Below are 12,377 nucleotides of genomic sequence, written 5' to 3' on the forward strand. Positions count from 1 at the left end.
GCACTGCTGGTGCCCAGTGACAAGAGGCAATGGGTATAAACTTGAGCATAGGAGCTTCCATACAAACACAAGGAAAAATTTTTTCACTGGGAGGGTGACAGAGCCCTGGCACAGACTGCCCAGGGAGGTTGTGGAGTCTCCTTCTCTGGAGACATCCAAACCCCACCTGGAAATATTCCTATGTGACCTGCTGGAGGTGACCCTACTCTGGCAGGAGGGTTGGACTTGATGATCTTTGGAGGTCCCTTCCAATCCCTAATTTTCTGTGGCTCTGTGAATGGGTGTCTGAGGGCCCCAAGGGGTCCATGGCTCTTCCCAGCATCCAATGGATGTGGATTCTGAAGAGCATGCAAGGAGCTGGTGGTAAAATGGGGAATTTTCCAGGGCCTCAGAGTGCAGGGAAGCAGCAGGGAAGAAAGGAGCAAGAAAAAAAAGAAGTGTTTCTATGAGGAACAGATCTCCTCTAACTCCAGAGGTGCTTGGTGGATCCAAGACAGGGAGTTCCAGAGGCTGAGCTGCTTGTACCTGCAGCAAGAACCCCTGCAGGTGGAAAGCTGTAGCCCTGTTGTGGTTTGTTTCCATTTGCCACTTCATCCTTTGACTAAAATCCTTTTCTCTCCTTGCCAGATCACAGCTCCCTATCTCCACATTGGAGCAATAACCCTCATGGTCTTTCTGGCCTGGCCTGTGGCTCTTCATGCTGTCAGAGCAGATAGGAAAGGTACAGTAGCTCTGCTTCCTGCTCCCTGTGTGATAAAAGGGCAGTATTGATGTGGGAAAAAGAGACACAGGAGCTCTTTCCTTCCACATCTGCATCCCTGCTGGAGAAAACTTAACTTCTGTGTATCCCCATAGGATGTCAGGGAGTGATAAGACATGGGGGAATGGTTTCAAACTAGAGGGGAGATTTAGATTAGATGTTAGGAAGCTGTTCTTCAACAGAAGACATCACATGGACATGCTGGAGGGTTTCCAGAGAAGGGCCAGGAGGATGATCAGAGGGCTGGAGCACCTCTGGTTTTGGGACAGACTGAAAAAGTTGGGGTTGTTCAACCTGGAGAGGATCAGAGGAGACCTTATTGTGGCCTTCCAGTATCTGAAGGGGCTACAAGAAAGCTGGGAAGGGACTTTTTAGGATGTCAGGGAGTGATAGGACATGGGGGAATGGATTCAAACTAGAGAAGGAGAGATTGAGATTAGATGTTAGGAAGAAGTTCTTCACCATGAGGGTGGTGAGACACAGATTGTCCAGAGAGGTGGTGGCTGCCCCATCCCTGGAAGTTTTTAAGGCCAGGCTGGATGGGGCTCTGAGCAACCTGATCTGGTGGGAGGTGTCCCTGCCCATGGCAGGGGGGTTGGAACTGGATGATCTTAAGGGTCCCTTCCAACCCTGAAAATTCTATGATTCTATGATCCCAGGGAAATGAGCAGGACAGGGGTTTGGGTTGTGCACTGTCCTCTGGCTGTCCAGGTGCATTTCTGGTTTGTGTGTTCCCTTGCCCAGTTTTAGGCTGTACCAAGGTAGTGACAGAGTTGAGGCAGAGGTGATGAACATCAGTATCAATGTTCTGAATCATGAATGGAGATCACTTCAGTCCTCTGTGGGAGAAAGCAGCCAGTGGCATCTCTCTTGCCTGACCTTTGCTGGCTTTGCTCAGCTGCACTGTCTCAGAAGGGAACTGCAGCCCAGTCAATCCACTTTGGACCAGTAAGAAGCCAGCTGAGATAGGGGAAAGAGTTTTTTTTATCAATTCCTGTTGTTATCTCAGGGAAAGCTCCTGTCCACAACTGAGGAAGGTGATCAAATAGTGTAAGGAGAAGGCTGGATGTCAGGAACCACTGCAGAAGAACCTGCCTCTGGGAGTAGCTGTTTTTCTCTGACCTAAGTCTCTCCATATAGCCAAAAATATCTACATGACACCTATCCAGAGACATTGATTTACTGTAAAAGTCAGGACAGAATGGACTGGTGAAGGCATTTTTTTTTCCCTGCCCAGGATTTTTCTTTTTGAACAACAGCTGGGGAGGTTGTGGGGGGGATACACATCCCCCCAGGTCTAAGAGCATCTCAGCTCAACACAGCAGTTGGGTGTAAACCATATTTCCTTCAGAAACCCTGGAACAATGGGTAGGGGGGGTGGTGATGCCCAGTCAAGAAAGAGATGTTGGTGCATAGATGCTTGTTTCTCAGAGAAACGTTTTTGTTTGCTGAAGTGAAGCCTCACAGGAGCTCTTGGGCAAGGTATCTCCAGACCATATGTAATCAGCTGGGAAGCCTTCCAGTACCTGAAGGGGCTACAGGAAAGCTGGGGAGGGATTTCTTACAAGGGGATGAATGGTTTCAAACTCAAAGAGGGGATATTTAGGTGAGATCTTAGGAAGAAATTATTTCCTGTGAAAATGGTGAGGCACTGGCCCAAGTTGCCCACAGTAGCTGTGGCTGCCCCATCCCTGGAAGTGTTGAAGGCCAGGTTGGATGGGGCTTAGAGGTGTCCCTGCCCATGTCAGGGGGCTTGGAACTAGGTGATCTTTAAGGTCCTTTCCAAGCCAAACCACTCTGTGATTTTGTGATGCAATAGCAGTGCAGTCAGGAGTCTATAGGATTCTGTAGGGGACACACTGACACTGACAGCAATCTGAACAAAGCAGGGAAATATTCACCTTAAGGGATTTTAACATAGTGGAAGGGCAAAGGTTCCTCCACTGTTAATGAAACTTCAAAATGTTCTTATCTGAGTGAAAGAAATCAGCATCCTTCTGTTGAGGATTGTTTTCCTACAGGTGGAGGGTATTTCACTGCACCAACTGTAAAGAAAAAGAATCCCAGAATCCCAGACTGGTTTGGGTTGGAAGGGATCTTCAAGATCATCCAGTTCCAATCCCTCTGCCATGGACAGGGACACTTTCCTCTAGACTAGGTTGCTCACAGCCCCATCCAACCTGGCCTTGAAATCAAGGCTGTGTCTTGCTGTAAGCCACAGTGAGATGTAATTAAAGCACAAAACCTGCAGTCCTGACTTACATCCACATCCTTGCTTTGACCCCAGTTTGTTTTCTCAGGGTGCATTGTTTGAAGAGAAAGTGAAAATGAAGGGGAAAAGGGATGGAAAAGAGGATGGGACAAAGTCCTGCAGCTGCTTAGCTGGAGGGCTGCATTAAAAATCAAGCTGCAAGGCAAACCCATGCATTACCATATGGATTAACTCAAGCCTTCCTCCTTCAAATTCTTTCAGTTGTTCAGGTGATAATTGTTGGTCCATACCTGGCTATCCTTCTCTTTCTTTTCTTGATACCTCTGGGGATGTACTCTCCTTGCATCAGAGAGATGGGGACACTTGGACCAAAGCCAGCCCTCATTGGACACCGTGGAGCACCAATGGTAGGTTCAGAGAAGTTATTTTACATAATTTCTTCATCCTGTGTCTTGCTACCATCATTATCATCATCATTTTCTGTTATTTTTCTATGGAATCTGTGGAGGACAGAAAGGGAGACACTTGCATTTGGAACTGCATGGCAAAAGCATCAGGGTTTGCTAACAAGGAGACCCCAGTTCCTGAGGGACAAGATGGGTTTGGTGGCTAAAGGGGAAGAAAACAAACTTCAACAAAATAAAGATACTTAATAAAAATCAGAGGTGTTAGAAAGAGACAGAAAGTACTCACAGACTTCTCCAGAGTCTGTTTGAAAATGATCTGCTCACACACTTCTTTTTCTTCTCAGCTGGCTCCAGAAAACACTGAGATGTCTTTTCAGAAGACAATTGAACATGGTGGGGATGGGCTTGAAACAGACGTCACCATTAGGTAAGGAGAAAATATTGCATCTTATATAAAATACAGGCTGGTGGTTCTAAGAGTTGCCTTTGGAGACCCTGCAGCTCCAGGCAAGGAGGTTTCACTGCTGGCTGGGACAGGATGTCTGAGCTGGTATGTGGTGACAGGGGCTGGAGGGCAGACTGTTCCCTGGCAAGTCAATAAGCTGTTCATTTAACAATCATTATATCTACAGTGCATTTCAAGCCCCTGCCCTGGTCTGACTTCCAGGCCACAACGAGGGTCGTATCAGGCCAACAAAGCAACAGAAAGTTAAATCCAGGCTTGTGACAGCATTCTCTAAAATATTAGATCTTTAATTGCCTTTGTTCAGGGGACCCATTGCCAGGAACTGGTAACACACTATGCAGGTTGAGCAGATTCCAAGGGCTGAGTGAGAAAAATATTAATGCTCAGATGTTCTACTAATGTGGATCTTTATGTAAGAGAAAAATTTTGCCATCCCATCACTGTCTGTATTGACTTCAGTTCTCTGAAACCCAGAGAAGCACTTTGGTGTCAGCAAAAAGAGATTTCTACCATAAGTTACTATCCATTTTTGGTGGGGCTAGCAGACATAAATGGCTCCATCTCCACTTTTCCCCTGAGCAGACTGTGGCACAGACAGACATAATTTCTCCAAGGTCACCCAACAGTATTTAAGCTGGAAATATCTTGGTGTCTTGAGCCTCAGCTTTCCTCCTTATCCCACCCTCTGCACTGAGGGAGGCCCCTGTGGTGCATTTGTGGTGGCCCAGATATTCTGACCTGGCACGAGTCTGCTCACACCATGGATGAACCCACACCTCAGGTGACCTGAAGTCTTGTTCTCCTTAACAGCTATGATGGGGTTCCTTTCCTCATGCATGACAGCACCTTGAAGAGGACAACTAACATCAAGGAAGTCTACCCCAATGACACTGATAAAAATGCTGCATTTTTCTCCTGGGATACTCTACAGGAGTTGAATGCTGGAACGTGGTTCCTTAAGGTAAGCACCAGAAAGGACTCTCATCATCTGGATGTAGGAAACACCAGCTGGCTACTGTTTAATAGCATGAATGTTCCAAAACTCAAAGTAGAACTCTGTAGAAGTCCTTCACCTGGGTTCTTGTGGCTTTGTCCAGTTGGCCTTTTGGCTAAGGAGACCTATAGTGTGTTAGCCAGCAGGGATAGGGAGGTGATCATCCCCCAGGACTTGGCACTGGTGCAATATTGCATTCAGTTCTGGGCACCTCACTATAGGAAGGACATAAAATTGGGGAAATGTGTCCAGAGAAGGACAACAAAGCTCATGAAGGGCCTGGACCACAAGTCCTGTGAGGAGCAGCTGAGGGAGCTGGGGTTGTTTAGTCTGGAGAAGAGGAGGTGAGAGGAGACCTTATGGCTCTCTGTAACTACCTCAAGGGAGGTTGGAGCAAGGAGGGAAACAGCCTCTTCTCCTTAGTGAACTGTGATTCCCAGAGGGAATGGATGGAAGCTGCACCAAGGGAGGTTTAGGCTGATGTTAGGAAATATTTTTTCACTAAAAGGGTTGTCAGGTATTGGAATGGGCTTCCCAGGACAGTGGTGGAGTCACCATCCCTGGAGGTATTTAACAGCATGTAGACCTGGTCCTTAGGGACATGGTTTAGTGGTGACCTTACAGGGTTGGTCAAAGGTTGGACTGGATGATCTTAAAGGTCTCTTCCAACCAAGGACATTGTGTGATCTCATAATTGGCTGGTGGGTGTTCTTGTGGCTCCTTATCAGAACACATGGGCTGGGGGAAGATCTGTTTGTGCAGATCCTGTGTTTAACAGTCATGGCCAACACGTTGGGACAGAGAAGCACAGCAGAGAGAGCTGTGAACTACATAGCACAGGGCCCAGAAAAAGTATCATCCCAGCCTGGGTTAATGTCCCTTGAAGAACTAAACACAACAAAATTTCCTCACCTACTGAGGGCTGATGTCAAATTTTTTCCCTCTTGGAGCTACGAGGTTTTTATTTGCATTCAGCTGACTCCCAGAGGCGACTGCCTGATCGATTTCCATTTTTTGTTTTTTTTTTGTATCTGTTTATTTCTAGGACAAACCATTTGCATGCATGGGTTCACTGTCAAGGGCAGATCAGGAGCAGGCAATGAATCAGTCCATTTACACCCTAAGGAGTTTCTTACGCCTCGCAGACAGTCATAACAAACTGGTGATCTTTGATCTCTACCGTCCCCCAGTGAAACATCCTTACAGGAACTTATGGATCAACAGAACTCTGGAAGTCATCCTCAAGGAGGCAAAGATTAGACCCCATCTGGTAGGGTGGTCTCATTCCCCCTTATCACTTTTCTTTCTCTCTAAATTGGGATGTCGGGGTGATAACCTGCATGATTTCACCTGCATGAAGTCAAGCCCCTGGCATTTTACTTGTTTTAAGGGGCTTCATTTGAAATATATTCCCTGGGAAACAAAATGATGTAACCTGACAGCTGAGGAACTGGGAACTGAGCCTGTGTGTGTACCAGCTGGTTCCTTAGCCCCCAAAAGGCATCTTTTCATCTTGCTGATAACTGGCAGCCTACCCCCTGCCTCCCATACATATTTTATATGTTGCATAGAAACTCCTGCCTTAAATTAAACTACATGGAGCTGGAGCCTTCATTGCCATTCTCCTTCCCCAGACAATTCCCTGCTTGGGATGGATACTGAATCCACGTGGATCAGGATATACATCCATCAATATCTGGGGAGTTACGCTGATTTGCATCTGCCGAAGTTCTCTCCTCCCACGCTGGGAGAATGGGAGAACACAATATTTTCTCTGGCTTTCCCCACAAACCAAAGCTGTCTTTTCATCCACTTTAAACACCACATCTTTTGTTGGGCTGTGTGAACCCCTGATTTCAAGTCAATAAGCAAGGAACAGTGAATATTTTATTCCTTGACGAAAGCAACTCGCAAGTTTTACCCCTGCCTCCAAAATGCTCCTTTGATCACTGAAAGAAATCCATCACTTGGCAAGATGGGCTGGGCTTCTCAAGACCTTTATTTTTGGTGGGTTTGTGTGAAGGGCAGGCCACCTTAGGAAGTCTGCTGTGAATTCACTGGGTTCTCTCGTTGCCTGCAGGTCTTATGGCTGGCGGGCGGGAGGTCCTTTGTTCAGTCTGTTGCTCCTGGGTTTCAGCAGACAAAAGGCAGTAAGGCCCCACTTGAAGAGCTATGGATGGAAAATATTGTCAAACTCAATCTGCCCTACACCCAAATGTGTAGTGAAGATATCAGGTAGGTTGTAGTTTTCAGCCTCAAGTAGTTGGTTGTCTGCAGCTGGACATTGTTTGCTTCATGCATGGGGCAATGTCTCCCTCCAGTGACCAACATCAGGATCTCAGGATCTATGGCTTTTTTTTTTTTTTTTTTTGTGGCTGTCCCTGTCACATTTTGGGGTTGGAGGAGTGCAGGTTACTCCTACTAATGACCCTGTGTATGACCAAGAGGTGCCATATGTAATTACACCCTCTCTGACCTCAGGACCCTATTTAATTAACCAGGATCTCAGGATCTTCTAGGTAGAATAACACAGAGCTCCTGATTTATTGTCTTTCTCTTCATGGCACACTCAGTCCCACCAACACTGAATTGAATGGAAAATTAACAACTATTTAGCCTTCTGTGGCTCTTCCACAAACATCAGGGTCAGTGCACAATGCTGTGATGAGAGATCACCACCCTCTTGTAGCTGATGCTTTGGAGACTTCATTTCTTGTCTTCATTACTCCTACTACTCTGCTGGTTCTGACACATTTTTCGAATGGAAAGCTCCAAATTCATTGCAGGAGTTTTCAAAATAGTTCTCTCACATGAAAACAAAAAAAAAAGAAAATCCAGTCTTAATTATCTGACTCTTCTTTTGTAAATAAATTTTGCAAATAAATAGGATTTTTTCCCAGTCACGAAACCATTGAAATCTAATTTCTAACTTAAAAAAATTAAATGCTGATATTGATATTTTACCATTTTACAAAGGATGATCTTCTGTGAATTGATTTTCAATAGTTTATAAGAACTTGAGACATGATGAGTTGATGCAGCAGACATAAAGATGAGTGCTCAACTTTGAGGTGGTTTTAAACACACTGTGGGAGAGTACAAACACATCATTACATTGATTAGTAAGGCAGAAGAGTAGGCAAAGATTTGACCTTTTTGATGTTTTAACTACATTTGCTTCCAGATCAATTATTCTCTACTGACCTATTGTGAATGATTTATCAATTATTGGCTGGTTGGCTTTCCTTTCTATTCCTTATCTAGGTCCCCAAGTGAGTCTTTCCTACAGAAAATTTGCTGTCTCTCCTTGATTCAACCCCAAAAGAAGTAATAACCTCCTTGTTTAATGAAGGCAATTGCCTTTTGGTCTTTTAAAGGAAATATGCTGAGGCAAACATCACCACCAACCTCTACGTGGTCAGTGAGCCATGGCTTTACTCCCTGGCATGGTGCTCTGGGGCACACTCTGTGACCACCAATGCTGTCCACATTCTGAATAATCTCAGCCAGCCACTCTTCCTCATGGTAAGAAAAAAAATCCTCCCTCTCCCAGGGGTAGAAGGTAGGGTTGGAATGTTCATGGTTACCTTTGGAGACCACGGGCCAGTTCTCGCATGGATAAAGGACCCATTGCATGAAAAGGACATAAGTTGGAACCAGGCTTGCCTGGAACCTCTCTGTCACTCCAGGTATTACCAAATCCTTCTCCTCTTTTCTCTTGGCTCAGATAGAAGCACCCCACTTATTGGGGTTTGCAACCCAGGCCTTGAGATGAGGAACAAGGAGTCTTATTGGAGATGTGTAGGAAGAAAACAAGGGTCTTCAAAGGCACAACCTGATGCACAGAGATTTCCATTTCTAAGCTTCTGAAGCACATTATTGATGTCAGAAGTTCCTCATTTCCCTGGGAAAATTTTCCATTTCCCATTTCCAGCACTGCCTTTCTCAAACTTGGTCTTGTTCCACAAACCTGAGGGCAACCACCATAGTCATGACCCCTCTTTGCTGAGAGGAATTTTTTTATAACATAATTTATCTACTCCCTGTTCTGCCTTGGACAACCTGTAAGGCTAACGAGTGATGTTCACTAAAAGTCCATTTGGCCAGAAGAAATGAGATGCCACCAGTTGATGCTAATGTTGGAGGGAAGCAGAGAGGACTTAAGGACTTGTCTGTACAAACAGGAGGTTCTTGTTAAATTCACTGTGGTCTGGTGCAATCTTCTTGGCCACACAACAGACCTGGTTTTATGAAGGATGATTTGGCACCAACACCCACTGGTGAGTGGTGTCTTTGCCACAAAATACTTTAAACACCTGAGGAATATTACTGCACGTGCAAAGAGGCAGCTAAATGGCCATTTTTCAGCAACAACAAATAGTTTCAGCTATTTTTTTTTTTTTTTTTGCATATTTTGGGGTCCTTGCTGGTGGATACATCTTCTGTTTTTCTCTTCCAGACTCCACAGCAGTACAATGTCATGTGGATCCTGACAGATCTGACCTCTCTGCTCCTCATCTCACTCATCTTTGCTCTGCACTGGTAATTACCAAGTTCTAATGAGCATCCTAACCTGGTGTTTTATGTCAGGTGGAGGGAAGGAGGGATTCTTCCAGGTGATTTGAAGGTTTAAAACTACTTGTGAGAACATTACCTTTCCCTTCAGGAAGTAGAAGAAAGCCCTGAAAGTTTCCAAAATCCTCTCTGCTTCTCTTGCTTGCTCTCATTTTCCCTTTCTATTTTGGCAGCTCAGGCACCGTCTACCTTCAGGATTCAGTGGAGACCTGGTGGATGTACAGTAGCAACATAAACCAGTTGTCAAAGCTGATGGGCTGAGAAAGGAACTGATTTTTCTGTAATTGCTATTTAGACACTGTTGCACTGGACTGACTTAGGAGGACAGCTCAATGTTAACATTGGAGCACCCCAGGCCTCTCTGTCTGCATGTGCCAGAGCCCCTGAGGAAATCCATCCTCACAGATGAGGATGTCTGAATGTGTCCCTGACACCATATTTTTCTTTCCTCCTCCCACGCTGTCCAAGACATTGGTTCTGTTTAATGGTTGGGAAACTTGGGGTTCCTGGGACAGGCTCACTCCGGTGGGTCGGGTGCTGGATGCTCTGCTCTACCACGGTTGGATGAGGAACTTGCCTGCACTCTTATCCCAGTGGTGCCCAAGAAAAGCAAGAGATGCTGGGCTCAGCTCTTCAGCTGGCCAGCTGTGGATGGGTGGAAGGACCAGCCCAACCAGCCCAGGGGTTTTCTGCAGGGGTGCTGGCAGCACAACTGTGCTGCAGGTGACAGCAAGGGAGAACTTCGGGAAGCTCCTAGGTGAGCAGTCTGGATTGCTTGTAACCACGGCTTGCTTTGGCACAGGAAAGTGCAGCACCTCTAATTTTGCCCTGGGATGATGGAGGAATGAATTCAGTAGCAGTATAGCCAGGTGATGAACTAGCAACTCTGCTGGGCAGCCAGGCTTTTCCCTTCCCAAGACAAAGAGATTCCTTCCCTGCCTTTCCCTTTCACCCTGCCCTCCTCTCATCAGGTGCTGCTTTAGTGGCTCTCACCTTGATTTCAAGGGTGGTTCAAAATCACCCCTGAAATTCATCCCCACCTGTCTCCTCCTGCTCATGTGGTGTATGCATTTCCCAGAACCCTGCAGATGCTTCTGACCCAACCAATTTAGACATTGAGAAGAAGTTCTTTATGATAAGGGTGGCCAAATGCTGGCCCAGGTTGCCCAGGGAGGTGGTGGAGCCCCCATCCCTGGAGATATTCAAGTTCAGGCTTGATAGGGTTTTGAGCAACCTGGTCTAGTTGAAGATGTCCCTGTCCATGTCAGGGGGGTTGGACTGGATGATCTTAAAAGGTCCCTTCCAACCCAACACATCCTATAATTCACACAGCAACCTCTTCTGGGCTGGCATTGCAACAAGGGTGTTCCCATGCCTCTCATCAGCAGTGACCTTCGTGGTCTTGTTGGTCGGGTTTATCAATGCATCAAAAAAAATTTTTTTTAAATTTTCCTGGCTGCTTAGGAGTCAGTGGCTGAAAACATTTCTGGGGCTTTTGAGCTCACAATTATTTCTTAGAAAACAGGCCCAGTCACAAAGTTGCCTTCAAAATGCTGTTGCTCACATGAAGTGTAGTTGTTTAGACATCAGTCATGCGTTTGAGTCCCTTCTCAGTAAGGACCTGAGCAAATCCCAAAATACCAGGGCAGTTCCTGCCCTAAAAAAATAGGAAAATGTGAGCAGGGTATGAGGGAGCTCCAAGAAGAAACCCCAGTGAGTGCTATCCTGACCCAGGTGCTTTTCCTCATGCAGGTGGAGGGAGAGGACTTTTTCCTGCTGTGCCAATGATGGTGACTCCATGCTGGATAGTGGAACCTACAACAAGTTCAGGACAGGTGAGCCAGGAGCTGCATCCTGTTCAGGGCTGATGGATGGGTTGGTGGGGGGTGCCTGTGCTATGGGGAAGGATGACTGCATCCTGGGTTGTCTCAGTCTCAGGTGCAGTGGAAATAATTTCTCCCTTTGTTTAGCACTGGTGATGCCATTTCCAGGCACTAGGTCCAGTTCAGGCTCCCCAGAACCAAGCAGATTGGGACAAATGGGAAGCAGCTCAGCAGGGCCCCTAAACTGGAGGGCAGAGAATTTGAGGTCTGGGTTTGCATAGTGGGAGATAAAGTCAAGGGGCATCTTCTCACTGTCTGCAGCCATCTAATGGTGGGGTGTAGAGAAGATGAATCCAGGTGGTTCTTAAATGTCCAGTGACAATAGCACAACTTTTGGCTAGTTATAAAGAGTAAAAAAAGAAATCTTCCCCAGGAGGGTGGTCAGATCCTGGGACAAGGGCTCAGACAGGTGAGGCAAATCCATTCTCAGAGATATTCAGAGCCCTGAGCAGCCTGATTTAATTGCCCTTCTTCAAGCTAAGCTCGGGCCTGAGACCTCCAGATGTGCCCTCCAACCTGCATTCCTCTGTGATGCTGTGCCAAGAGAGCCCAGAGGCACCCAGCTCTCGTGGGTCTTGCAGGCAGGGTGGGATTGGCTGGGAACCCTCCCATGGAGCTATGACCCAGACAAAACCACCCAACTTGGGCCAGGTTTTGATTGCTCACAACAGCTGGGAAAACAACTGCAGATGTTTGGGTAGCTGACTGTGTGTCTCCTTCTCCAGAACTCAGTGACATACCTACCTCTGTGGCCTGATGTGGGCAAGGAGGGGACATGGACCTGCCATCGTGAGGACTAGAGAGAGCAGCCCTTCCCTTGCTGTCCCTTCCTGCAATGCAAACACCAACCCACTATGAGGGCAGCTTGGGGAATGGGGGGGGGGCTCATATCTGCTGGGTGAGGAGGAGACATTGGCATCCATGACCTTGCTGGATGGGGGGGGTTCTTCCTCTCCTCCAGTTTTCCTCTCAACCCTCTGCCTGGCAGAGATCCCTGGGGTGTAGGGGAGCACTGATGGGGTTGCAGCCATGAAGAAGCTGTACACAGAGATGCAGCCACCACATGGGAGCCACCATTTC

General features: G+C 46.7%; 1 protein-coding gene across 1 annotated transcript in view; it reads left to right on the forward strand.

Annotated features, from left to right (window-relative positions):
* The window catches only part of GDPD4 (glycerophosphodiester phosphodiesterase domain containing 4), a 44,139-nt gene extending 32,085 nt beyond the window's left edge, over nt 1-12,054 (forward strand). Inside the window, exons 7-16 of the mRNA XM_008495199.2 lie at nt 628-721; nt 3,234-3,379; nt 3,724-3,806; nt 4,656-4,806; nt 5,885-6,109; nt 6,920-7,074; nt 8,217-8,364; nt 9,299-9,381; nt 11,167-11,249; nt 12,023-12,054. Of these exons, the coding sequence (XP_008493421.1) occupies nt 628-721; nt 3,234-3,379; nt 3,724-3,806; nt 4,656-4,806; nt 5,885-6,109; nt 6,920-7,074; nt 8,217-8,364; nt 9,299-9,381; nt 11,167-11,249; nt 12,023-12,054 (1,200 nt within the window). The remainder of the gene's footprint in view (nt 1-627; nt 722-3,233; nt 3,380-3,723; nt 3,807-4,655; nt 4,807-5,884; nt 6,110-6,919; nt 7,075-8,216; nt 8,365-9,298; nt 9,382-11,166; nt 11,250-12,022) is intronic.
* The last annotated feature ends 323 nt before the right edge of the window (nt 12,055-12,377 follow it).

Source organism: Calypte anna, chromosome 1 (assembly GCF_003957555.1).
Source record: "Calypte anna isolate BGI_N300 chromosome 1, bCalAnn1_v1.p, whole genome shotgun sequence".
NCBI classification, from domain to species: domain Eukaryota; kingdom Metazoa; phylum Chordata; class Aves; order Apodiformes; family Trochilidae; genus Calypte; species Calypte anna.